This window comes from Balaenoptera musculus, chromosome 2, assembly GCF_009873245.2.
Source record: "Balaenoptera musculus isolate JJ_BM4_2016_0621 chromosome 2, mBalMus1.pri.v3, whole genome shotgun sequence".
Taxonomy (NCBI): domain Eukaryota; kingdom Metazoa; phylum Chordata; class Mammalia; order Artiodactyla; family Balaenopteridae; genus Balaenoptera; species Balaenoptera musculus.
The window spans coordinates 91,043,833-91,071,636 of NC_045786.1; the positions used below are offsets into that span (position 1 = coordinate 91,043,833).

Below are 27,804 nucleotides of genomic sequence, written 5' to 3' on the forward strand. Positions count from 1 at the left end.
CATTAAGGAACTACCACTTTACCTTTTTTTTAACACCTCCCTCTTCTCTATGCGGTTGAACAGTTCTTGCTCTCTCTCCTTTTCTGTCATCTGTTCCAGACGGGCCCTGTCTTCCTCATCTCCCATGAGGTCTTCTCCATAGCCATCATGGAATTCCTCATCTTCTGAGGAAGAGTCTGAATCTGAACTGGAGGAGGAGCTGTTGCTGTCAGAATCTGACACTTCACCTGCAACAAAGGACCAAACACAAGGTTAGGTGATGCTGCAGAAGACAGAGCCACAGGTGGCCCCACAGTGTTGATAATCATTACCCCTTGGCTCTTCTAGGTGAAGTGGAACATGGGCATCTCACCTCCCTTGGGAAAACCCTTGGTCTGCCTTTGGCAAATGCAAACACAGGTTACAGAAACTTAGGCTGGATTAAGAAACCAGCATGATCTTTTTAATTTGAGTATTTTGAAAAAATTACAGACCTACAGAAAAAAGTTGCAAGAATAATTCAACTCCCGTACATCTGTTACTTAGGTTCACCCATTGTTAACATCGCCAATTCACTTTCTGTCTACATACATAAAACAATTTACACATTTTTATCATTTATTTTGCTGAACTGAGAGTAAGCTGCAGAGATTGTGACCTTTCACCCCTAAATACTTCCTGTAAAAAGGACAGTCTCTTATATAACCACGTATACAATGATCAAACTCAGGAAATTTAACATTTAAGAAATAGCATTATCTGACATATAGTCCATATTCAATTTTCATAATAAGTATAGGGAGATGCTTTGAGATTGTGTAAACATCTTGTTCCTCAAGAAACTATCATCCAGTGGTTTTAACACTCATCGATAACACTTCAGTAAATCAATTATTACTATGATGGTTGAAAATGGTGATTGTCTAACTATACTTTCTTCTACATTTATTAGTTGGCATTTAAAAAAAATCAATGTTTTAATAAGTCATTAGATTGATTAGTGAATTCCTAATGATATTGGATCTTGGTAGGACAAAGGGTGATGGAAAAAAGCATTACATATTGTAACTGAGTATTTATTAAGTTAAACTAGCAATTTTGTGCTTGACTCAATTTGAGCTAACATTCACAGGCATGTGCTTAAAAAGCAGGTTAGGCCAATTCTGTACAAGCCAGTTTGTATATAAACATTATTACTCAAAACAAATATAAAGTTTACCATTTTAGTCCTGGAACAAGTTCACTTTCAAACTAGTGTTAGTAAAAATTCTCATTTCGAAACAACATTTTTTACTGAGTTTTGTATCTGGTTCAAGGATTTTCCCCCTATGAATAACCAAGAAAAAGGAAAGAGAAGGCACTCAAGTTAAGGTGAATGGAGACTCTAATGCAGGGAATCCTCATGGGTTTCCTGGATGGGTTTCAAGGGCCTCACTAACGCTTTGGAATGCATGTATTTTTCTTGCTTCATTCAGATCCTAAACAGACCATGACCACTGAAAAGATTAGAGACCCCTGCAATAAAGGCAGAGGCCATGCTGTAATTGTAATGCAGGCACCTTTTCCCTCCATTTCTGACTCTGCAGCTTCTACTAAATAAGAGTTCACTCCCCCAAGTCTGCACCACTTGACTCACCTTCCTCAGGGGCTGAGCTCTCAGCTGAACTGTCTTTGTCCGAACTGCCTGAGGAAGCAGTTTTATTGGCCTGTTTCTTCATGGTTCCTTTCTTCTCTATTTTTCTGGCTTTTCCTTTCTTCTTATTTTTATTGCTCCCAAAAGTCCACTACAAGGAAAAAAGAAAAAGGAAAATTGAACCAGGGATTTTATTGAGAAAACCTGTAAGTTTCAAGAGTTAAGAGTCTCTGACATTCATCAAAATGATTACAAGTCTCTACTGCTTTGGATACGAAACAAATACACTTTATAAGATGAAAGATATTGAATCTTGAAACCTTTGTTAAAACTTCATAACCTCTGGTTTGTAATTTCTTAATGTCAGTAGATAACTGATATAATAAACATAAATTGGTATGTCTGGGTTTCAGTACACACTGCATGGTTGAGTTCTGGAGTGGGCCCCAGGAAAGCAGGGAATAAAGCTTTTTAGCAAGAGAAAACTTCAGAAAACACAGGGAGAAAATGATGAAGGCCACTCTTTGGCATGGATGGTAGTATCACTGGTACCAACTCCAAGGAGTCAGAAAGTATAATAGATCATTAATATATATATATATATATATATATATATATATATATGTATGTATATAGATTTTTAAAAATCTGCATATATTACACTACAACATAATGTTTACATTGGATCTTCAATAGGAGATCCCATACATCTAAATATAAGGAACCTGCAACTTGTATTATCAAAATAACAGGCAGGCAATACACAGTTGATCACTCCAAGGCCAAAAAAATCATCTTCATCAAGCACTTTAATTATAAGTCTGAAAGACCATAAAATCATTTTTTAAATTCACAGAGACTATTTAGTTACATTAAACCATACCTCCTTTGATATTTTAACTTGTCAATTTAGGATAATGATTTTAGGTGAAAAATACTTTACTTAGAAACTTTATTTTATGTACTCTAAAAATAATATTCATAACCAGCAAGGGCTTACTGTATAGCACAGGGAACTATACTCAATAATAACCTATAATGGAAAAGAATCTAAAAAAGAATATATATATAAAATAAAATAAAGTTAAATTCAGGACTTCCCTGGTGGCGCAGTGGTTAAGAATCTGCCTGCCAATGCAGGGGACATGGGTTTGAGCCCTGGTCCGGGAAGATTCCCACATGCTGCGGAGCAACTAGGCCCATGCACCACAACTGCCGAGCTTGTGCTCTAGAGCCCGCGAGAAGCCACCGCAATGAGAAGCACATGCACCGCAACGAAGAGTAGCCCCCTCTCGCCGCAACTAGAGAAAGCCCGCGCAGCAACGAAGACCCAATGCAGCCATAAATGAATAAATAAATTTATTTAAAAAAATAAAAAATTAAATTAAATTATTTAAAAAGTACATATAAAAACACTGAATCACTTTGCTGTACTCCTGAAACTAACACAACATTGTAAATCAACTATATTTCAATAAATATTGAAAAAAAAAACCCGGAAATTGTAAAACAAACTGAGACAATACTAAATAAACAAACCAACCAACCAACCAAGGAGGGGGAGGATAAAAAATCAAAATAATATTCATCTTTCCATCATCACAGATTGAATTACAAATCTGGAATTAACATAAAAATTCTTTTTTTTCTTTTTTTTTTTTTAATTTATTTAATTTATTTATTTATGGCTGTGTTGGGTCCTCGTTTCTGTGTGAGGGCTTTCTCTAGTTGCGGCAAGCGGGGGCCACTCTTCATCGCGGTGCGCGGGCCTCTCACTATCGCGGCCTCTCTTGTTGCGGAGCACAGGCTCCAGACGCGCAGGCTCAGTAACTGTGGCTCACGGGCCCAGCTGCTCTGCGGCATGTGGGATCTTCCCAGGCCAGGGCTCGAACCCGTGTCCCCTGCATTGGCAGGCAGACTCTCAACCACTGCACCACCTAACATAAAAATTCTACATCTAATATTTAACAAAAGCACCAAGTCTTTGCTCCTTCTATAATGTGATCATATTATAATGTGATCATAAATCTACCTCCTACCTCACAATAGCCAAGATCAGAAGTAAATTTATTTTGGAGTTTTTTTGGGGGTGTTGGGTGGAGGGATAGTTCTGATGAGGTTTCCAACTTAGAAATGTTCCAGGTGAGCTATTTTTAAGAACTACAGTCTGTTAATTTACGTTGATAAAATATTGTGAAAGGGCACTATTTTAATCTTCTGATTTTTTATTTTAATTTACTCTTAGTTATTTTAATTGCCACTTTATTTCTGTACTCAGGAGCTAGGAAGAAGGGACAAGTGAAAATAAAACAGCTCCATGTTCTAGAATGATATATTAAGTGAATAAATGATATATTAAGTAATATACCACTTATGTATTAAGTGATATACATTAACAGCCACTTCTCTTTATAAGTGAATTTACTTCTCAAACTTTTAACAATTCAACACTTAGATCACTATTTAGAAAGAAATCCTAATGCTTCTCTTCTAAAAGCTATTTTTCAACCATTTGAAATCTTAATCATTCAAGAAAGATACTTTTTAGGTCAGTTTGAAAGAATCCAAAAGAGGCCAAAGTGTTCAGTTTCATAGTTAACTGCACTAAAATATATCAACTTCCTATGCTGAGAATACAGATATTACTAGAGGCAGTAATGTATAAAACATCTTTTTCATTGGCTTTGTTTACAGGAAATAGCACAACTATGCACATAATAGTATTTATTGGTTGGTTATGAAAATGAGCATGACCCATCTCTTCTAAACAGCGTATCTTTTTGTACTTCTTTGTACAGAAATCCCTTCTTTGTACAAAGAAGTCCCTTTGTACTTCTACCTAATGGGAATATGAAAAGGCTGAGAGCATAAAGGGTGAGCTACCAGGGTCACATGTGTGTTAGAGTGGCTAGATCTATTTTCACCTACAGATTTGGATTTCTCACCTGCAACAGAGCCAAATTCTGAACTTCCAGGGTGGGGGGAAAAGGGGGATTGTGTATGAGAGTAAAAAAAAGGCTTAAATGTGAAGTCACACAGGTGAATCGAATTCAGGAGGTGCTAGAAAGCTATCTGGTTTCCTTATCCTTCCACTGTCTATCTGCTGCAATCTGCCATTGCCTAAGCTTAGCAACTGTCATCTATAGCCTATGATGCTTATGCCCTGGAGAGGAGAGAGAAAAGATAAGAGTTAAAATAGAAGAAGTAAAATGTTTCAATTTAACAAGGGCTTGCCTGGCTGAACCTGAGTGTGGGAAGGGAACCTTGGTCTTTTTCCTTCCAACACAATTTTCAAAAGAAATGAGATGACAAAGGTGCCTCACCTCCCATGAGGCTAACTCAATAGAGTCTGTCATGCCAATGGCAAACAACCAAACTCACTATATATGACAGGGTTTTAGGGAAATAAAATAATCACTTAAAATATGGGGACCAGTCTCATTACTCCTATTTAATATAGAGAAAGAGACTCAAATGGGTACTGATAATTTCCCAAAAGATTTTTTTTCCTGCAGAGTAGATCGTATTTGTAATATTTTACATTTACTCCTTTAAACCAGAGGCTCCTGAGTGTTTTTTTGGTCTGAGCACATGTTTTAAATATTTGCCCAGTACCTCTTCTCTCAAGATCACAGAATCTAATAAACCATAAAGGAGATGGTCAAGACTTGTGGTAGGCAAAACTGGCATAGAAATATCTTAACCCAGCCATTAGCCCAGAGATTGCTCACCTATTCCTGCAAAAGCCTTATTCTGTTGACTATAAGACAGAAGGAAAACTTATTCTTTCATTGCCAGAGTGTGGTAGTAAATGGAGTCTAAAGAGTACAGTACAGGATTAAAGAGATGCTCTCAGGCTTTCCCCATCCATCAGAGAGTAGAAGAAATGACCTGGCTTTTCTTAATTTGTTTTGGGAACTATGGCTTCACTGAAAGGCAAGCTCTGTTATGACCTTAAAAGTGCCCTAAAATGCACCACACAGAAGGCAAGAATGAGAAAATGAGTGCCTGCTGATCTGCATCTGAGTACAGAGGCCAGAGCATCCCCCAAGGAGAGCTGCTTAAAAACAATCTGGGAAAGGGAAAGGGTCCACTGTCAGTCAGGACTCTAATACACACTGACACCCTGCTTTTCCCAAGCATTCTACATGCATGCAGGCTCACACAAAACACCAGGAAAGTATTACGTATAATGCAGTGATGAAAACCTAAAACAGTGACTAGAAGGAAGATGTCTTCTTAACTAATAAATTAAAAGAGATTAGCACTTTGACTCTCACTGCTGTAACTGATACTCTAATGGACGGCAATTATCTAATGATACAAGGAGGGTTAGAAAGTACTACATAACCCTGTGCCAGACTGAGAGTGTAGGGGTTGTTATAAGCGGGTCCCTACTCTGGGAAGCAGCTGACCTTCCTGGCATTCAGCTGAAAGACAGGAAGGAACATGGGGTGGGGAGTGGTTGCCTTGGACTTGGGTGCCATTGACATGCTGAGTACTTTTATCCTGGAGGCAGAAAAGCAAAGAAACTTCAACATTTCAGAGAGGTTATCGCTAATGGACAAGGAAGATCATATTCTAGGTCTCAGGACCCAGAGTAGAAACCATTGCAGCCCAGTTACTCCTGAAACGAATTTACAGTGAAATGAAATGCTGGTAAGTAGGGTTCAAGAAGAACAGCTGGGCTAGTGATAAACTATGGGACTAGAGGTTAAAAGAATTGGAATAAAGGCCCAAGCCCTCAACCTGAGACTGTTTCCTTATCTGTAAAGTAGGAATAATAATACCACCTTGACCACCTATCAGGGTAGTGTGAGACTCAAATGAGACAGAATAAAAGACGCTAAGAGCACATTAGAAACCATGAAGTTCTATATAAATGGAGGGTACTATTTTATGATGGAAAAAGGAAACCAGAACTTCTGGGAGCCTGTTTTCTTATTTGAAATAAGGGAATCTAAATGATCTCTACGACCCCTTGGAGTTTTGAAGTTGTAGGATTCTATATGAACTGAGTGTTACACTAAATTGAAGTGTTTGTCAAAAGGATTCGGTAGTCATTTTTCTAGATCTTAACAGTGGCCAACAAAGAGGTGTGTGGAGAGGGCATGGTTCCTGATTTAGGTATTTTTTCCCTGTGAAGATACTGAAGATAGAAAAGGGTCAGCAAAGTTGAAGAGTATATGCAAATGTCAGCCTGAAGAAAAATGAGGACTGGCTAAGTTTTCTTTTCCCTTAAAAGAAATTAATTATTTGTAATTAATCAAACAAAGTACAAAGGGCACTACTGTATCTTATAATCAAGCAATCACTTATATTTAACTGGAAAACACAGAGAATCCCTACACTCAATCACAAAAACTTATAGTCTGGTTATGGAGATAAAAACAAAAGTGAAACAAATGATACCAAAAAAATGTAAAATATAATCAGTACTCCACTGCACTGTTTGGTAGGAAGTGTCAGAATTTGTTGTACACAGTTTAAGCAAGTGGTCCATGAAAATCACTTTATTTTTCTTGTGATGAGATTTTAGGTATCTAGATAAATGAGGTGCTACTGTATGGTAATCTACATAGCCAAGAACTGAGAAGCATGCTAAAAAAAAAAAAAGAGGGGGACTTCCCTGGTGGAGCAGTGGTTAAGAATCTGCCTGCCAATGCAGGGGACACGGGTTGAAGCCCAGGTCCAGGAAGATCCCACATGCCACGGAGGAACTAAGCCCATGCGCCACAACTACTAAGCCTGTGCTCTAGAGCCTGCAAGCCACAACTACTGAGCCCGCGAGCCACAACTACTGAAGCCCGTGTGCCACAACTACTGAAGCCCAGGCGCCTAGAGCCTGTGCTCCTCAACAAGAGACGCCACCGCAATGAGAAGCCCGTGCACCGCAACGAAGAGTAGCCCGCGTTTGCCACAACTAGAGAAAGCCCGCGTGCAGCAACAAAGACCCAACACAGCCATAAATAAATAAATACATACATACATACATAAACTTATTAAAAAAAAAAACACTTATGAGAAATTCAAATAGCTATTGTTAAATTCAAGTACTAAAGCAGAGTATTCCAACCTAAACTCTATGGGGCCCCCTGGTTTCCTGACCCCAGAGCAGATCAGAGACACAGGAAGGTGGAAGTAGAGCAGATTACTAGGAGATGAGAACAATGACCACTGCTTAACTTTGGTACTGGGGGAGAAAGGAAAGATAAAAACCAGCACCACAGAGCTTGGTATTTTGGAAGTCATTATTTCACAGTATAAGAACTGTCATTCATAATCATGACTAAATCAGTTTAAAAAACTATATATAATAATATCAAAAAAATTTTCAAATATAGTGGTTTTATATTTTAAACTTTCAAGAGTTTAGTTTTAGTATTGGGATATTTCATCTATATGGAACATCTTTTTCCAGAGGTATTGTGTGTATGAAAACCTTACTAAATGAATATACACACAGGAAAATATTAGCTTAGCAGTGAAGGCCTTTATCAGTATGTGCTGATTATGTATTATCTGCATGGTAAAGCAACAACAAAATGCTCTTGGGTATCTAGGCCGACTTCCTGGAAAAGTTATTACTAAATGAATTTTAAGTAAAAGTTGTATCTTTTTCAAAATGTTCTATTAATAAAAATATTGGAGCCAGCAAGCGATAACATAGTGGGAATAGGAGTGCAACTAGATCAAAGTGGGAGCGCTCAAAAGATTAAATGGGATAAGAGGGAAAGAGAAGAAGCTTCAGAAAGAAAGAAAGTAGAAAAAAATGGAATGGGGGAAAAGCAAGAAGAGGCCAGGGTCTCTGAAGAGGTAGTAAGCTGGAGCATAAAATGTATCCAGGAAGTTCTGGGGAAGAAAAAACAGGTGACAAGTGCTGAACTACAGGGCTGGGCCAAATGTTTTTATTTCTCAAAAATGTTGAAAACAGGACTGTACGTGAAGCTTTTTAAAATAATCACTCTCGCTCAGGCACAGGGCAATAGAACATAATTCAGCTGTGTCCTTGCTTTGTCTAATGTAGTTATATTCAATTCTGAACAACAAATAAAGGGTTTTCTTGGTATCTATTGATAACATGATTTTTACTGGTAACAAGGGAAAATCTAGGCTTTATTCTTATTTCTTATCTAGGTGCAGCTATCTGTTTCCACGAGATTCACCATGTTTCTAAAAAGGACTCTGAAGTACCCGATTTAGGACTCTGTTCCTCCTAACAAATGGACTTTTTTGTTTTGGCCATTTTTTTTTAAACTTTAAATCTCATGAATGAGCACTGCTAGCTCTCCTCCTCCTAACCCTGTTATTTTTCTTCCCGGCCACTCCTGTCTGCACCCTTGGTGGTGGCTTCTCTTACCAAATGCTTTCAGGGACAGGAAGTGACAGCACCAAAATGCCACACCACAGCATTATAACCTACCACTGAGGTGTGCTTTCCAATTTCCCAGGCTTGGTCAATGTAAACCTTACAGAAAGAGTTCTACTTCTCACGTGCCTAAGATATGACTGAGAATAATTCACTCATCAAAAATAATACACAAGGGCTTCCCTGGTGGCGCAGTGGTTGAGAGTCTGCCTGCCGCTGCGGGGGACGCGGGTTCGAGCCCTGGTCTGGGAGGATCCCGCATGCCGAGGAGCAGCTGGGCCCGCGAGGCTGAGCCTGAGCGTCTGGAGCCTGTGCTCCGCAAAGAGAGGCCGTGATGGTGAGGGGCCCGCGCACCGCGATGAAGAGTGGCCCCCGCTTGCCGCAGCTGGGGAAAGCCCTTGCACAGAGACGAAGACCCAACACAGCCATAAATAAATAGATAAATAAATGAATAAATAATTAAAAAAAATAATAATACACAAGATATCTACTATTCTCTCCTTAATTGAAGCTTTTTTTTTTTTTGCCATGCCGCACAGCTTGTGGATGTTAGTTCCCTGACCAAGGATTGAACCGGGGCCCTTGGCAATGAAAGCGCAGAGTCCTAACCACTGGACCACCAAGGAATTCCCCCTAATTGAGCCTTATACTTAATAACCAATGTACCCACTTTTTTCTGGATAGGAAACTTTCATAACTTCTCTGTGTCCCCCTCCCCACCCCCATCGATTAGCTAGGTATCTTCTTGCTCTAAAGTCAGTGCATGTCTCTCCTTAAAACAAACTAGCCATTAACCTCCTAAATCAGTTGTTCCTGACTAGTTTTCTGTCCTAGCAAATCTGAGGAGAACAACATACTTCTTTCTACCTGTGTTCATCATCATTAATGACAATAAACAAGAGTCATGTGGGAGGGGAAAAGGGTTGGGAGGTGTATTTGAAAAAACTCCAGAGTAGCTTCTAGTACAAGCAGGCTCCATCTGACTGAGAACTGCCATTTTAACAACCAAATTTCTAAAAGGTTAGTTCGTAGGTAATAAGGATATTAAAGCCATAGCAGAAACTAGAAAACATAGCAAATTATTTCAGTATATGGGTTTCACCTACAAAGATGTATGAATATTCATTATGAGAGAGGAAAAATAACAAGAGCCTCTGTCTCAAACACTGTTCTAAGGATCTCTCAGAAGTCCCCTACCCACTCTAAAATATCTCTATGGCAGCCATAAATCTGAGTTTACAATACCACTGAGTTCTCTAGTGGTTGGTAGGATTTTTAAAAAAAGGATTTTCTTAATTGTCCAAAATAATGAAGTATTTACCCTAACTTTGGGGTGCTCTGTGCTTAAGCTAGTAGCCTGGGCCAGAAAGTGATAATGCAGACCAAAAAACAGGCTCTTTTCAGAATGGCCATGATATAGAGACTGCTATTCCCAGTGCAGGGTGAGGAGGGACTAGAGTAGAGCTGCCAGAAGCCAGTGGGCCAGGGGGCTGGGACTTGGAGGCAGCAGCAAGAGCTAAGAACCTTGGGGGGAAAGTTACGCAAACTCTCAATCTCAATCCCCACTAGACAGGGTACAGCTTGCCTGTCAGCTTTTTCTCCAATAAGTACATAAGTAGCTGGTAGCATTCTAAGGTGAAGACTCTCAGACTTGGTTAAGTAGCTGCGAGTGACAAAGGGAATCCTAAGCTGTAAATATTTTTACGGACGCTGGATCTACCCTAGCACAAGTTTTGGGCTCCTCTAATGCTGTGCAGTTGATACATACGTTGACCTTCTGGTAGAAGCAGCTCAAAAGGATGAAGGGAATCCCTACAGCAACTGCATACTTAGGAGTGATTTAATGACAGGAATATGGAAAACAAAATGCTTCAAAGGATAGTTATTGATTGTATCTCAAGGAAGTACAAAGACAATAAACATGTTACAGGGTATTCCAAACACAACACAGATTCAAACTTAATATCCCACAGCAGCTGACTTCTGAAACATGTAAAATGAAAGAAGTTGATGTAGGAATAGTGGGAAAGGGAATTATTTCAAGATTTTCCTGTATTATCTTTGCATTTTTTTTAAATAGAAAAACAAAACAAAGCAAATTACTTCATAGAATCCACTGTTTTTCTAAGCAGATTGGGTTACTTTATCAATTTTAGAGGGATTATAGTACCTCCGTGAAAAATAAACGAAACAAAAGAATAAAACTTGCACATTCACTACCTCTTGCTATCAAAGCACTTTTAGGTCTGTTGAATTATTTAAGATTAAGAGAATATCAGTACAGTCAATCAGAATGCAATTGTTCCTAATTTGCATATGCAGGGCACTGGTAAATACTGTTCTAGCTGTTAACTAAATTTCATTATAATAAAAAGCATTTTTTACTTTAGAGGAACTTTAAAACAAAATACTGTTAGTACACTGTTAAAAATATTTTCCTAGACTGCAGGGTAAGAGATTAAACAGAGAGATGATATCCGGCCTCCCCCCAGGAAATTACTCAGGGAAAAAAAGTATTTTAAATCAAATGAGGGACATGTAGGAGTGCTTCAAAGACCTTTCCCCTAATCTCTCTCTTCCATTAAAGTTCTGGATCTTTCAGGGCCTTGTTTGGTGGTGGACAGCAGTTTGGGAAAGTCACCTTGGCTTAAACAATGAACAGCTGGACGTTTCTCATTAAAAGCTAATGCCACTACTCTGAGGGATGTTGATTCCATCTACCCAAAGAAAGCTTCTTATCTTGCTAAAGTATTTCCCACTAATACGTTATCAGGCATTACTGATAGACTTTCTTTTCTAACATAAAAGTGGGAATAAAAAGGTGACAAAAAATAAAAGAGATGGTGACTAACAAGTTGTGCTCCCTCTGCAAAAGGGCTGAAAATAAAAGACTAAAAATGGCCACGAATGCACTGCAGAGGTACCCACTAGGTAACTAGCAGTACAAAGAACATCACAATGCGAGAGCTTTCCATACACAATTTTCTTTCCCCAAGAAGTTCTCACAGATCTTAGGCAGGAAGGTCTCAGTTTAAGGAAAAGAGGCTGCCAGGAGTCACCAACTCAGGACCCTCAAACACTCATTAGTCCCAGAGGCCTAGCCCTCCACACCCACCTCATCATCACTGTTAGACGTCTCCGAGTCTGAGGAGGCTGCAGGCTGACTAACAGGCGGCTCCTTCTCTTCAGAGTCACTTCGTTTCCGCTTTGCCAGGGACAAGAGCTCCTGAGAGGGCAAAAGTAGCCATGTGAGTTTTGTTCACAGAGAAAATATATCCAAAAATAATAAAATGCCCACCTTCTCTAGATCTCTTCTACTTCTTTGTGGTTTCAATCGAAGGACATCATGGGAACTTTGGTCACATGAACAGACCGACTGCCAGCACTCCTAAGTGCTAAAGAAATGCTTTCAAAGTCTGTCCCGGGAATTCCCTGGCTGTTCAGTGGTTAGGACTCTGATCTTTCACTGTAGGGGGCCCGGGTTCGATCCCTGGTCCCTGATCCCTGGTCGAGGATCCCACAAGCTGCACGGCACGGCCAAAAAAAATCTGTTCCCTCACTCTTAATGGGAAATGTATGTCTGAAATGGAAAGGTGACTAGAAAACTAAACTGGAGGCTACCCCCGAATTTCCTCTGTAAGTTACAGAAGTACTGATTCTCAGCAATTGATACGATAAGAACCATGTCTACAAAGGTAATTTGCTCCCTGTTCTTATTGGTATAGCTAATACTCTGAGCACCCTCTTATTATCTATAATTCATGGTAAAATTGGCATTTGTGGGGCTGTTCTGAATAAGCTGACAAACTACAAATTTCTGAGGTCATTTTTAACTTTGGATGCCTAAACCAGGAAAAAAAAAAAAAAGTATATTTCTGGTGCTGAACCCAGGGTCAAGCAGTAAGTATGCTGGCCTCTACATGGGAATCCTAATTTGACAACCCAAATATTCCCATTCACCACCTCTGCCTTGTCCTGGTGATTTAAGGGAGCTTAAAGGAGAAGAGATACGCCATTTAGTAAGACATGGCTACAACCAGGATTTGCTCTCTCACATGGTTTCCCTCTCCTGTTACTTCTCCCCAACTCAGTCCAGTCACTCAAAAACACAAAAAAAGGATACTTACTCTCTTGCTTTCTGCTAATATCAATACGAGCCCAAAATTATATTGTACTTACTAGATGCCAGGTACTTTTCTAAGCATCTAACATTTAATCTTCACAACCGCCTTAAGGTAAGTATCGTTATCTCCCCATTTAAAGATAGAGAAACTAAGGAGCAGGAGAGGTTAAGTAACTCACCCAAGGTAATACAGCTAGTACAGGAGAGAACCAGGATTCAAACTAGGGCAGATAAAATCCTAGCTCCTATTTCAATCATGGTTTACATTTTCCCCTTGGGCCAAAAGAGAGAAAAATATAACTAATAAATACTAGTAGTATTATTCCTTGATGATGTTGGTGCTATACAATTATAGGTTAAGTGCCAAGACAAATTTTTTAAAAACAGACTGCTATAAAATATGTTTTCTTCTTCCAGGCTCTTTCTATTTTAGGAGTATACCCTCCTTGGCCAGAATGAGAAAATGACCTTCTCAGATTAACAGCTGACACCATCTCTTCTTCATAAGCAGTAACGAAATGTTACTCTTCTCATTTCTTTAGACAGAGCTAGCATACTAACTTCCTGAAAAGACTTCAGATCATAAGAACACTCTACTTTTTCCACACCAAAATGGTAACTCCTATTGACCAAATGCAAATTACAGCAATGTTTGTGTGTTTACAGTCTTTTAAAAACTTGAGGGTGTAATTTACATACAGTACCTTTTATCCTTTCTTATGGATGGTTCTATGAGTTTGACAAATACATACAGTTGACCCACTCACACAATCAAGATATAGGACAGTTCCATCATCCCCCCAAATTTTGCTGTAATTTGCACTGGTCAATAGGAGTTACCATTTTGGTATGAAAAAGTAGAGTGTTTATGATCTGAATGAAGCCTTTTCAGGAAGTAAGTGCTCTTCATATCTCTCCCTCCATCCCCTGGCAATCACATACCTGTTTTCTGTCCCTACAGATCTGCCTATTGTAAAATACCACATAAATGGAATCATATAGTGTGTAGTCTTTTGAATCTGGTTTCCTCAGTTAGTATAATGCATTTAGATTGGACAGGTATCAGCAGTTTGTTTCTTTTTATTGCAAAGTAGTATTCCATTGTGTGGATACACCACACTTTATCCATCTGCCAGTTGAAAAACATTTGGGTTGTTTCCATCTTGGGGCAATTATTTGTTCATGTACAGGTTTTTGTGTAAACATTAGTTTTTATTTCACTTGGATAAATACCTAGGAGTGGTACTGCTGGGCTATATGGTAATTTGTGTATGGCCTTTACTATTATCTCTTTTCCACATTACCTTCATGCAAATTTATAAAAATTAGGAAAGACTTCTGGTAAGTAGTGTACTTCCTGACCCTTTGAGGTTCACAAATGCACTAGAATTCTGTTTTAATACCAACTCATTATAACAGGGATTTGGATATGCTAGCAATCAAATCCTTTCCTGAAACAAGCAGTAGATATATTACAAGCAGTAGATATCCACTAAAAGTTACTGTAACTAGGGCTTCCCTGGTGGCGCAGTGGTTGAGAGTCTGCCTGCCAATGCAGGGGACACGGGTTCGAGCCCTGGTCTGGGAAGATCCCACATGCGGCGGAGCAACTGGGCCCGTGAGCCACAACTACTGAGCCTGCGCGTCTGGAGCCTGTGCTCCGCAACAAGAGAGGCCGCGATAGTGAGAGGCCCACGCACCGCGATGAAGAGTAGCCCCTGCTTGCCGCAACTAGAGAAAGCCCTCGCACAGAAACGAAGACCCAACACAGCCAAAAATAAAATAAATAAATAAATTTAAAAAAATGTCTTTTTAAGGCTCTCACAGATTTAATAAAACCTCCATCAAATTAAAAAAAAAAAAGTTACTGTAACTGAAGTGTTAACGTGTTAGTATCGCCTTCCTGTTAAAGAGATTCCACTCTATACTAAAAACCTAACAAATGTCTCTCCATCAGCAAACAACTGCATCTGATAGGCACAGTCCTTCTTCTACTACATTAAATACCATATTAACAATAGTACAGAGACAGCAAATACCTTCTTCTTAAAAAGTGTGAAAGATACCCTTTCCACAAGCTGAGAATTGTATAGGAAGTTACTGGGGGAACTCATTGCAAGGCTACTCTTCACAGTTAAGTCCTTTATATTCTTTCTTTTTTCTAAATAAATTTATTTATTTTATTTATCTATTATTTTTGGCTGCATTGGGTCTTCGTTGTTGCAGTGACCTTTCTCTAGCTGCGGCAAGCAGGGGCTGCTCTTCTTTGCGGTGCACAGGCTTCTCATTGCAGTGGCTTCTCTTGTTGCGCAGCATGGGCTCTAGGCACGTGGGCTTCAGTAGTTGCGGCTCGCGGGCTCTAGAACGCAGCCTCAGTAGCTGTGGCGCACGGGCTTAGTTGCTCCACGGCATGTGGGACCTTCCCGGACCAGGGCTCAAACCCGTGTCCCCTGCATTGGCAGGCGGATTCTTAACCACTGTGCCACCAAGGAAGCCCAAGTCCTTTATATTCTGAGGGCTCATAAATACAGCTGGACACACTAATGTGCAACAGAAAGGTCTTGCCAACACTCCACACATGAAGAGATCATCAGATTTGTTACCTGTAGGGGTTGATTTATCCAACACCAATACTCAAAAAAGCCAATCTAAAACTGCTTCATGCACAGGGGTAGGTCCATCTGCAGCTCTCTCCTGCTAGCCCGCTTCACTGTGCCACACTGGTTGAGATGACATTTCTGTGTGTCCAGTGGTTCTCTCTCACCATCCTCCCTGTATTTCATCACATCTAGTGAAAACCTCCCCTACTTATCTCAGCATTGCTCTAGGATGGAATGGCTGTGTGGGGTGCCCACATGGTTTATCAAACTTAAGCTGAACTAAAGATCTGCTGAGAGTAATGCCAATGCCCAACACACTATAGGTATGACTGTGTAGGATGCCACATCTGGCTTCTAGAGCAGTTTCATTAACATTGCTTGAAAACCATATTTAACAATAAACTAGACAGCCAAAACTGAGACCCTAAAATAAAGCAAGTCTAATTGCACTAAGGTAGTATTTATTAAAATAGTATTATTCTGGTTAAAATTAGAATCCTAATCCATCAATATGTGAAGACTCATAAACCTTAGGATTTAATTCCCCCACCCCATCATTCACAGTGTACTTTTTGCAATGCCATGTCGGGATCAATCTGTAATAAAGCAACTTATTTAAAGGAAATTACTTACTTAAAGGAAATTAAATCTCATCTCTTTAATCAAACCTCCCATGATCACACAAAAGTGGGATACAGATTCTGCACCCCAGAAAAGGAGAATAAAAGCCCAAATGGATAAACCTCAGAGGTTTTTTATAGCTAATTAGCATGCTGAGCTCTTTTTCACGTATTCATTCCACAAATACAACTAATGCAAGTGATTACTACCATCTAGGGTGACCAAACATCTTGGTTTGCTTAGGACTGTCCTGGTTTTAGCACTGAAAGTCCCGAATTCTGGGAAACTCAGTTCCTGGCAAGCGGGACAGATAGTTCCCCTGCTACCAGCACCTACTATATACCAAGCTGTGGGTAGACAGTCAGGAAGAAGAGATACATAGTCCTTGACCTCACGGAATTTAAAATCAAGTGAGGGGGTGTATGTATAACTGATTCACTTTGCTGTACTAACCCGATACTAACACATTGTAAATCAATTATACTCCAATAAAAATTTAAAAATAAATAAATAAAATCAAGTGAGGGGGCTTCCCTGGTGGCGCAGTGGTTGAGAATCTGCCTGCCAATGCAGGGGACACGGGTTCGAGCCCTGGTCTGGGAAGATCCCACGTGCCGTGGAGCAACTGGGCCCGTGAGCCACAACTACTGAGCTTGCGCGTCTGGAGCCTGTGCTCCGCAACAAGAGAGGCCGCGATAGTGAGAGGCCTGCGCACCGCGATGAAGAGTGGCCCCCGCTCGCCGCAACTGGAGAAAGCCCTCGCACAGAAACGAAGACCCAACACAACCAAAAAATAAATAAATAAATAAATATTTAAAAAAAAAAAAAATCAAGTGAGGGAGACAGACAATAAACAGGTAAAGAAACAAGTATATCTAGTGATAAGTGCTAAGAAGGAAGTGAATCAAGTGAGTGGGGAAACTATCTGCAATAGGGTGATTGGGGGAAGGCTTCTCTGAGGTAATGGTATTTAGGCTGAGACTAGAAACTTGGGGGGAAGACACAGGGGTGCAGTCTTCTGGATAGAAGTCTTCAGATAGAATAGATAAGGCCCTGGACTTCCCTAGTGGTTAAGAGTCTGCCTGCCAATGCAGGAGACACGGGTTCAATCCCTGGTCCGGGAAGATCCCACATGCCGTGGAGCAACTAAGCCCACGAGCCACAACTACTGATCCCGCATGCTGCTACTGAAGCCCGCGCACCTAGAGCCCATGCTCCACAAGAGAAGCCACCACAATCAGAAGCCCACGCACCGCAAGGAAGAGTAGCTCTCGCTCGCCGCAACTAGAGAAAGCCCTCATGCAGCAACAAAGACCCAACACAGCCAAAAATAAATACATAAATAAATAAATTTATATATAAAAATAACGAATAGATAAGGCCCTGAAATTGGCAATAGCTTGGCTTAACCAAAGAACTAAAAGGGAACCAGGGTGACTAGAGCTTCATAGGCAAGGGGACAGGGGGTGGGGGGGGGTGATGGAATGAGGCAGGTTAAAGGTAAGAAGAAACCACATCATTCCCAGGTTTATACAGCAGGATCAGGAAAATGAATTTTATTTGAAGGCAGTGGGGAGCCATCAAATAGTTTTAAGCAGGGAAGTAACCATCCCCTGAGGGTTTTTAAAATAGCACTCTGACTGACAGAGGAACAGACTACAGGGCCAGGGAGGAAGTGCAGAGAGGAGTCCACAACAGGGTCATCAGAGTGCATGGTGACCTGGACAAGGTAAGAAGCCACAGGGACAGAGAGAAGTGGGAGGACTTGAGAGATGCTAAGAAAAGAGTAGTAATTCATAGAGGTTTAAATCTGAGACATTATTTTCTATTCTTTCTTTCATATCAAAATTGTTGATTGAAGAACATCATTCCAACAGTGGACACTGGTTATTTTTCAGGAGTAAGGAACAGAGCCATTGCGTGCATATACGTTTGTGGAACAGGGAGGTATTTTTGTTTTGCTGGAACTGTTTCAACAAGCATGTACTATTTTTATCACTAAAAAAACACAAACCAAACCAAAACAATGAACATACACATGAAAACCCTTCTGAAGTAGTAATTCCAAAGTGACATTTCACATGACTGGCATGAAATGTGGCAACTTCCCTTTCCAATTTCTAGCAAAGTGATAATAATTATAGATAAAATACTGAGTTATATAAATGTCCACAATGTCATAGAATTGATAAAATAAAACCAGTTTTCAACACATTCAAAATAAAAGGTACATTAAAATTTTTTTAAAAATTCTACTACTGTTACTTGTTCCTATTTGGTTCCCTCTTCTAATACACTTTGTAACTAATGCACATTTCCATGCCTTATAGAAGAGGTATCAGTATTACAGCAGAGGGGCTAAAGCAAGAACTCCCAATCTGACAGTGTCCCTTTACCTCTAAGTAATACTACTATAATCAGAAAAGTTAGAATCTAACTTTCTACCATGGATATGCCAAGCAGCATTTGCTTATTCAACAAAGATTTATTAATTGTCTACTCTGTGTCAAGCAGGCATTATTTTCAACTACGAACTTAAATGTCTCCACTTGAGTATCTCATAGACAACTTTAATCTCTACACATACAAGACTGAACACATGCTCTTCACCTTTAAACCTGATCTTCCTCCAGGGTTCCCCACCTCATGCCAGAATCTCCTCTTCCTCACCCCCAACATCCAATCAGTCATCAAATCCTCTCAGTTTTATGGCATGAATATTATGTCCAATTAATCTACTTTCTGTCGTCTCTATAACTACAACAGTCCAAGTCAGGCATTCATTCAACAAATACTGACAAGGTATATGCTGCAGGCCAGGCACTGTTCTAGATGCAGGGATATTACATTGAACAAACAGCCTTGCCCTCTTGGAGCTTCCATTCTAGTGGAACTTATGCTCTCCATCATCTCTCACCTGGACTCCTCTATCTGCCATCTAACTATTGTCCCTTCTCCAGATTACTCTCCACGTAGCAGCCTGGGAAAACTTTTCAAAAGACAAGTTGGAACACCTCTTTCAGCTTAAAATCCTTCAGTGGTTTCTCATTACCCTCAGAATAAAGTCCACAGCCCTTACTATTGCCAACCTGGACCTGCCAGTGGCTTAAAACATCTTTTTAACCCCAGCCCACAGAAAGATAAATTATACCTTATGACCCAGTATATACATACATGCATATTGTGAAACACAAGTTTTATGAAACAATACTTATCTTTACTAGGTCTGACATATGATTTTTTTTTTCTATTTGATTCAATTTCGTTATTTTTAACACTGGTTGTGACTCACTAAACTGGCTTTTCCATCCTCAAAGGGTCCAAACAGACTACTTCTGTAGCTTCATCTGTACCACTCTCCCTCCAACTAGTGATGTCCCCGTCACTCTGCTTCTTTCAGTTTCATGAGGGTGCTAGGTCCTTCCTGCCTCAATGCTTTTGTACATTTTGGTCCCTCAACCATGAACACTCACATGTCCCTGTACTCTTCAGTCTCCTATCTCCTTATCCCTAACCCATATTCCAGATCTCAGTTTAAATGTCACTCCCATCAGGCGATCATAGAGTCCCTGGTCAAACTCTCACAGCATCCTTGCTCTTCCTTCATAGCCTGTAACGCAAGTGTAAGGAAATGACTCTCTGAGCAATGCCTGCCCCTGTCCCTCCCTTTGCCCCTATCCCCTAAGCTCCTTGAAGGTAGGAACTGCTTCGATTTTGTTCACCCAATAGCCCTATTGCCTCACACCGTCTAACACATTTGTTGAAAGATTTTAAAATACAAAAAAACAATCTTTGCCCTTGGGGAACTTACGGTCTAGGGAGCAAATAAGTACACCAAGAGAACCAGTGTTGAAAGATAGGTTTTGAATTTTTCCTGAAAGCCTCTCTGTTAAAGCTCCCATGGGACTCAATTTTCCCTGCACTACTTCTAAAAGAAAATCAAGTGAAATTGGCAGATGAGTTACATCAGGCTAGATGCAACATTATGACACAAATTCAAAACTTCACAAGTTAACCCCAACACTTCTCACAAGTTCATCCTAGACTTCAAACTCTGCTCTAATGTAAAAAGACTTTATCAATGAGAAGCACAACTTTTATTTATTTATTTATTTATTTTTTAACATCTTTATTGGAGTATAATTGCTCTATAATGGTGTGTTAGTTTCTGCTTTATAACAAAGTGAATCAGCTATACATACACATATATCCCCATATCTCCTCCCTCTTGCGTCTCCCTCCCACCCTCCGTATCCCACCCCTCTAGGTGGTCACAAAGCACCGAGCTGATCTCCCTGTGCTATGCTGCTGCTTCCCACTAGCTATCTATTTTACATTTGGTAGTGTATATATGTTCATGCCACTCTCTCCCTTTGTCCCAACTTACCCTTCCCCCTCCCCGTGTCCTCAAGTCCATTCTCTACATCTGCGTCTTTATTCCTGTCCTGCCCCTAGGTTCTTCAGAACCATTTTTTTTTAGATGACAGTCTCTAGGTCCATCCATCTCACTACAAATAACTCAATTTCGTTTCTTTTTATGGCTGAGTAATATTCCATTGTATATATGTGCCACATCTTCTTTATCCATTTATCTGTCGATGGACACTTAGGTGAGAAGCACAACTTTTAAATTTCCCACCTTTTATGGGGAAGGTTTATGGAAGGATGCTTTATAACAATGCTATTTTTAACACATAATGTCTAAAAATAACTCCTAGAAAATACTTAGGGGCCTATTGTTTCAAAAAATTTTTAATTTATGGTTACTTCAAGTAGAACGAGCAGAGAAAAAGAGGACAGGACAACACAATCCCCATTTTAAATAAGGATGGAAATTATGAAATAAAGCATCCCAGTATGTAGCTTTTTTTCCCTTGGAAACGGCAGAGTAAAGTTTTCATAAATACTGAGTTGTATTGATCTGAATAGACAACTCTGATTCCTTTATTATCTTGGATGCTTTTCATGTTATAGGACCCACTGCATAGATATTATTCCATAAAGAGTGCACACGTTATCTCCATGGAGGTACGTGGTGGGGTAAAAAAGCCTAGGTTTGGCTCAAATTCTGTTATTTTTTTCCAAGAAGCACCAAAAGCAAGTATCTCCATGATTTGCGAAGAAACGGTGTGGCCAACATAAAAAAATAAGGTCACTATCAGGTCATATGTTAAAATAAATCCTTCATATTCTCAAAGGTCTGAGTTTTTAAAACCTTTGAAAGTTAAAACAAATTTTAAAGGACTCCAATTCAGTTACTACATACCTCTTCCCACCAAGAAGAAGGAAGGGAAAAAAGAAACAGGCCTCAAAAAAAAAAATCATCCCAACAATTCAAACAGCTTCAGGGATTTAGAAAAACCAGCAGCTTTGCCACTTTGAACATCTCTGTTAAGTTCTTTTGGTTGTATGTGCACACACTATGGCTGAGACAGGAAGCTATTTCTCTCCCAAACTACTTACAGTGTCTTACTAAAAGATTAACTTGCATACAGACAGTGGTCTCAGTGTTTAACACAAATAAGTACCTGGGCTGTACCTGGTAAAAATGCAGAGGAGAGAGTCCCCAGAGAGTCTCATTCAGTAGGTCTGGGATGGGAGCCCCTGCAAAGTACATCTTAAACAAGCAACCCAAGCAGTTTCTGACACACATGTTCCTCCTCTCACCACCAGGAAAAACCAACGTAGAAGGCTAAGGACTAATTTGGAGGTAATATTTCTGACATAATGGCTTAGATTCCCACCTGGAAAACTCAGAGACAAAGGATCTCCTTATTAACTGTGCTCCACTCTCACACTTGACACTCCGAGATTTGTCGTGGTCTGTTCTTTTCCACTAGACAGCAAATACAATGTTATACCCCCCAACGAAGACCCAGAACTAGATGGAGCAGTCCAAGGCATCTTGGTGAGGAAAGGCCCAGAATGCATTAATTTTGTTCAGAGGAGTCCTAAAGACCCCAAAACTAGGCTGACTTTGAACTTCTGCTAAAGATCTCTGGGAGAACTTCTAGAGAGCATAGATCTTTCTGATTCCTCTGAGAGCCTCGCACAGTGCTGAACATATAGAGAAGGCACTAGTGCCTGTTAGGATGCGCAGGAAAAGGGAATTTTGATCTGGTTCCCATCTGATAAAAGAACACCAATGAGTAGTTGAAAAGAAGGAAGTTGAAATTGCTGTTAAAATGCATTAGGTATTACTTACAAATGTTATGCTAGTTTCTTTTTACAAATAGATAAAGTTTGGTTTAAAGTTGCAATCCCTCCAGTTCCCACTTTGGAAAAGCTTTCTGTGGATCAGAAAAATCTCTCTACTACAAAAGGAAGCTCTCAACTCATTTCATATGTCAAACTTCTGTGGAAAATCACCAAAGACAGAATAATTTACAGCTTAGTTCATGCATCATCAGAACAGGTGACTTAAGAGTGCTTCACCAAGGAAGTCCCCCAAATAATTTTTTAAACTGATATATCAATTTTCTGTAAACTATTCAATATACTTTACAAAGATGAATTCTAGCAACACAGAAAATGGCTATGACACATCATTTTCATTTTGCAATATTAAAAACAGATTAAGTTGGTATAGTGGAAAGAGTATAGGCCTTGTAGTTGTACAGATTTGGGTTGAAATGCCACTAACAAGTTGTGTGAATTTAGATAAGTTACATCTTCAACCTCCATTTTCCTCATATCTAAAATGGGGAAGGGGCTTCCCTGGTGGCGCAGTGGTTAAGAATCCGCCTGCCGATGCAGGAGACATGGGTTCGAGCCCTGGTCCAGGAAGATCCCACATGCCGCGGAGCAACAAAGCCTGTGTGCCACAACTACTGAGTCCTAGCTCTAGAGCCCGCAAGCCACAAATACTGAGCTCACATGCCACAACTACTGAAGCCTGCGTGCCTAGAGCCCGTGCTCCGCAACAAGAGAAACCACTGCAATGAGAAGCCCGTGCACTGCAACGAAGAGTAGCCCCCACTCGCCACAACTAGAGAAAGCCCGCGCGCAGCAACGAAGACCCAACGCAGCCAATAAATTAATTAATTAAAAAAAAAAAAAAAAAAAAAAGAATCCGCCCGCAGATGCAGGGGACACGGGTTTGATCCCTGGCCCAGGAAGATCCCACATGCTGCAGAGCAACTAAGCCCATGTGCCACAACTACTGAGCCTATGTGCCACAACTACTGAGCCTGTGCTCTAGAGCCCGCCAGCCACAACTACTGAGCCCACGTGCCGCAACTACTGAAGCCCGCGCGCCTAGAGCCCGTGCTCCGCAACAAGAGAAGCCATTGCAATGAGAAGTCCACACACCACAACAAAGAGTAGCCCCTGCTCGCCGCAACTAGAGAAAGCCCGCATGCAGCAACAGACCCAACGCGGCCAAAAATAAATTTAAAAAATAAATAAATAAAATGGGGAAAATGGTACCAACTTCACCATAATTTGAAAACCTGACAATATAAATAAAGCACTTAATTGAGGTGACTGGTTCATCCCAGGCCCTATGTAAATGGTAGCTGATGTTATCATCAGAAATATCTATATTTCTAGATTAGAAAATAGTTTTTTAAAAAAAGTTCTAATCCTCCTAAGTGGCAGTCTAAAATTATCAACAAACTTTTACAGTCAAGGATATATTTTTTAGGACTTCCCTGGTGGTGCAGTGGTTAAGAATCTGCCTGCCAATGCAGGGGACACGGGTTCCAGCCCTGTTCTGGGAAGATCCCACATGCTGCAGAGCAGCTCAGCCCATGCACCACAACTACTGAGCCTGTGCTCTAGAGCCCGCAAGCCACAACTGCTGAAGCCGGCATGCCTAGAGCCCGGGCTCCCCAACAAAGAGAAGCCACCGTGATAAGAAACCCACACACCGCAACAAAGAGTAGCTCCCGCTCGCCGCAACTAGAGAAAAGCCCGCGCACAGCAACAAAGACCCAACGCAGCCAAAAATAAATAAATAATAAATAAATTAATTTAAAAAACAATTTTAAAAAATATTTTCATAAATTTCAGGAGTCTTTCGGGTGAGAACATTTTCAATTTACCTTTTACTTCCTATCCCATAACAAGGTGTCTATCCCTTTGATACTTCTCCACAGGCCCCACTACTCCCCACCTCCCACCTCCATAACACCATTTTCAAAACAGCCCTCTTTTCTTCAACACATCTTCAGTCCCTCTTTCTTAAAGTCCTCCTCTTTCATGCCCTAATATTTAATTTCTGAGACCTCTGACCTAATACAAAGGACTCCCAAGAAGTAATTTATAGAAATGCTTTAGTTTCTAAGTGCTTGTACCAACATTAATTCTTTTTTTAAAAAATAAATTTATTTATTTTATATATTGATTTTTGGCTGTGTTGGGTCTTCGTTGCTGTGCGCGGGCTTTCTCTAGTTCCGGCGAGCAGCGGCTATTCTTCGTTACGGTGCGCGGGCTTCTCATTGCGGTGGCTTCTCTTGTTGCGGAGCATGGGCTCTAGGCGCGCGGGCTTCAGTAGTTGTGGCTCGCGGGCTCTAGAGCGCAGGCTCAGTAGTTGTGGCGCATGGGCTTCGTTGCTAGGTGACATGCGGGATCTTCCCGGACCAGGGATTGAACCCCTGTCCCCTGCATTGGCAGGCGGATTCTTAACCACTGCGCCACCAGGGAAGCCCCCAACATTAATTCTTACAAATACTTAATCCTTTATAATAACTCAATCAGATACACAAGGCTGATGTTTTATCTAGACTTTACTGTTATGGTCCAAGATACATAGTTAGAAAACAGCATAGCCCAGCCTAGAACTCAAAAATTCCAGATTCTAAGTTCAGTACTCTCTCTACTCAACTTATAGAACTATTATCTCTTGTATATCCTTTCTTTATATCATTTGTTCACAAAATGTGGGGAAAAACCCTCTTTGTATCTTCTGGTATCACTGGAGCACTGCTACAAAGGACAGCTTCCTCCCTACAGTATTTTCTAGAGTATATAACAGTTCAAGCAACCCCAAGACAGTGAGACCAAAAGTTAGTTTCAATGTCTCTTGTACATCTTTCAAGTAGAAAGAATTCTGGGATGCTGCATGAAAAGGGCCAAGAGGCCCCGCCACACTCTCTCCATGACGCCCTAGATATTTCTCCACTTATGCCCTCTTTCCTCCTCCCATGAGCTGTCTTGGGTCTGACATCTCAACAGAGACCCTTCTCAAACACAAACGACCCTAGCTGCCAAATAGATTCGTGCCCACAGCTACGTATTCCTCGCCAAGCACGACAGAGGTTCCCCTCCTCTCTGTTCACACCCTTGTCTGAAAAACTTCATCTTCCAGAGCTTGTACCTTCTCGGCCTCCCTCCCCCCCACCGCCCCACGATCACCCTTGCACCTCCTCCAAAACCTCCCAGTCTCCCGGGTTGGCGGGCGATACTTCCTATCTCTCCGTGCCCGGATCGCCTGACCTGCAGCCTGCCGCCCCGATCTGGCCCTGGCAGACCAAGGACCCCTCCAGTCCCCCGAGCCCGAGGCCCACCAGCCTGGCCCCTGCCCCGCCTCCCCGCCCAAGGCGCCAAGTCCTCGGGGCTCTGTCTCCAGGCCCCGGCCAGACTCCACGGGCCGCGGGCACTGTGGGGAGAGCAGAAAGGGGCGGCAGCGGGCGTTCAGGACACAAGGCAGGCCGGGCGCTCCAGCCAGGAGGCCCGGGGCCCGACCGGCTCCCGACTACCGTGGCCGGGACTCAGCTCTCCCGCTCCGCTGGCCCGCGCCTCCGCGGCCTGCCCTCACCTGATCCAGGTTCTCGTCGCTGCCGCTGTCTTCCGTGTCTGAGTCGATCACAACGCGGCCTTTCCGCTTCTTTACCATCGTGGTCCCCCGGCTCCCACGCCGGACGCCGCCCGGACTCCCCTCTTGCCCGCCTGCCAGTGGGACCGCCACTGCCGCCGCCGCCGCCGCTGCTCGACCCACACAAAGGCGACCGCGCATGCGCGCTCCGCTCCGCCCCTGGCCCCGCCCCCTGCTCGTCGCACGCCGTTCGCCGGCGCCCAGAGCCCCGCCCCTCCCCGCCCCCGACGCAGCGTGGGAGGCGGGGGCACCGGGTTGGGTTCCGGGCTCTGAACCGCCGTTCCGTAACCGGCGCTGCCCGCTGGAAGACTTGGGTGTGTCTCTGCTGTGTGGCTGAAGCTTCATGTGCTGCCTACCTGTCGTGGACTGGAGCGGCAAGCATCTGGGTCCGCTCTAAGGAGCCTTTCAACTGTCCGACACTGGTGGAGTGTCGAGGGCACCGTCAGGGCCGTCCGCCTGGGAGACACAAATCGGCTGGACCACGCTGAGGGCACCTGTCGTGGGGTGAAGCCTTCCTACCTGGGCTGTGCGAGTGACAACTGAGCTGGAACGTGGAGGATGCATCTGATTTACCCAAAAAAAGAGTAGCGGGAAGGGTGTTGCAAGCAAAGAACCTCTTGGTCAGAGACCTAGCGATAATAGAAAAAGTTGGGCTCAGGGAACTGAAAGTTCATTATGGCCGAACAGAGGGTATGGTGTGTGGGGATGAGGCTGAGGAGGGACCCAGCGGCCAAATGATTCAGACCTAATAAACTCTTCGGAAGTGTGAACTTTGGTTTTGAAAGATTCTAAACTGAAGAACGGCATTATCAGATTCGTGATTTTAAAAAAATTACTCTGGCTGCAGTGTGGCGAGTGGATTAAAAAGGAGGGAGACTAAGGCGGGGAAACCACAGAGGCCATTGATTGCATTTTGGCAAAAGATGATGATGCCCTCAAGTAAGGAAGAAGCAGTGGAATTGGAGAGAAGTGGATGGATTCTGGATAATTTGGAAGGTAGCATTACCAGGACTTGAAGATTAGTTGGGAGAGGGAAAAGGTGACGTTCCAAATACAAATGATGCTCAGGTTCTGGCTTAGGAAGCTGGTGGGTCCTTCATGGAGATAAGGAACACAAGTGGAGAGGAGGCTGGGGAGACTGGAGGGTGCAGGAAATCAGTTCAGTTTTATGCCTGTTGAGGTCAGCTGATAAAAACAAATTCAGAAGTGATTTCTTTGGAGTATAAGGTAGGGAGCGTCAGCAATAATAATTTGAAACTGTTCTCAAAAGTTTTTGGAGTCCATTAATTCTTTCTTCTGGTAGTGAACTTGAGAGCTAGACTTCAGTCTTCCCTGAGCTGTTACTGGGCAGAGGCAGGCTGATGAGTTCTTGCTGTCTGGTTTCCCTTTTCCTTTCCCCTTTACTGTCTATATTTTATTTTCTCCAGCAAATTTGTATCACAAATGTGCATGCTTTAAAATAATAATAAAAGAAGATATAACATACGCAGAGAAATCCCTGGAACTAAACACATACCTACATGTCAAGTTTGCTGCCAGTTAGTTTGAAAAGGGTTCAGGATTAAGGTAGAGAAGACAACCCAAATAAGGCTCAACTATCTCTTTACTCCAAAAGATTTTTTCCTAAGAGAAGTCCCCTAGACTTCTCTCCCCCAGCATACC

The 27,804-nt window shown here is 41.7% G+C and overlaps 1 protein-coding gene across 1 annotated transcript in view; it reads right to left on the bottom strand.

Annotated features, from left to right (window-relative positions):
* The window catches only part of RTF1 (RTF1 homolog, Paf1/RNA polymerase II complex component), a 45,655-nt gene extending 19,372 nt beyond the window's left edge, over window positions 1-26,283 (bottom strand). The window contains exons 1-4 of the mRNA XM_036843780.1: window positions 26,086-26,283; window positions 12,097-12,207; window positions 1,616-1,763; window positions 23-227 (exon numbers count right to left, since the gene is read on the bottom strand). Of these exons, the coding sequence (XP_036699675.1) occupies window positions 23-227; window positions 1,616-1,763; window positions 12,097-12,207; window positions 26,086-26,283 (662 nt within the window). The remainder of the gene's footprint in view (window positions 1-22; window positions 228-1,615; window positions 1,764-12,096; window positions 12,208-26,085) is intronic.
* Window positions 26,284-27,804: the final 1,521 nt, after the last annotated feature.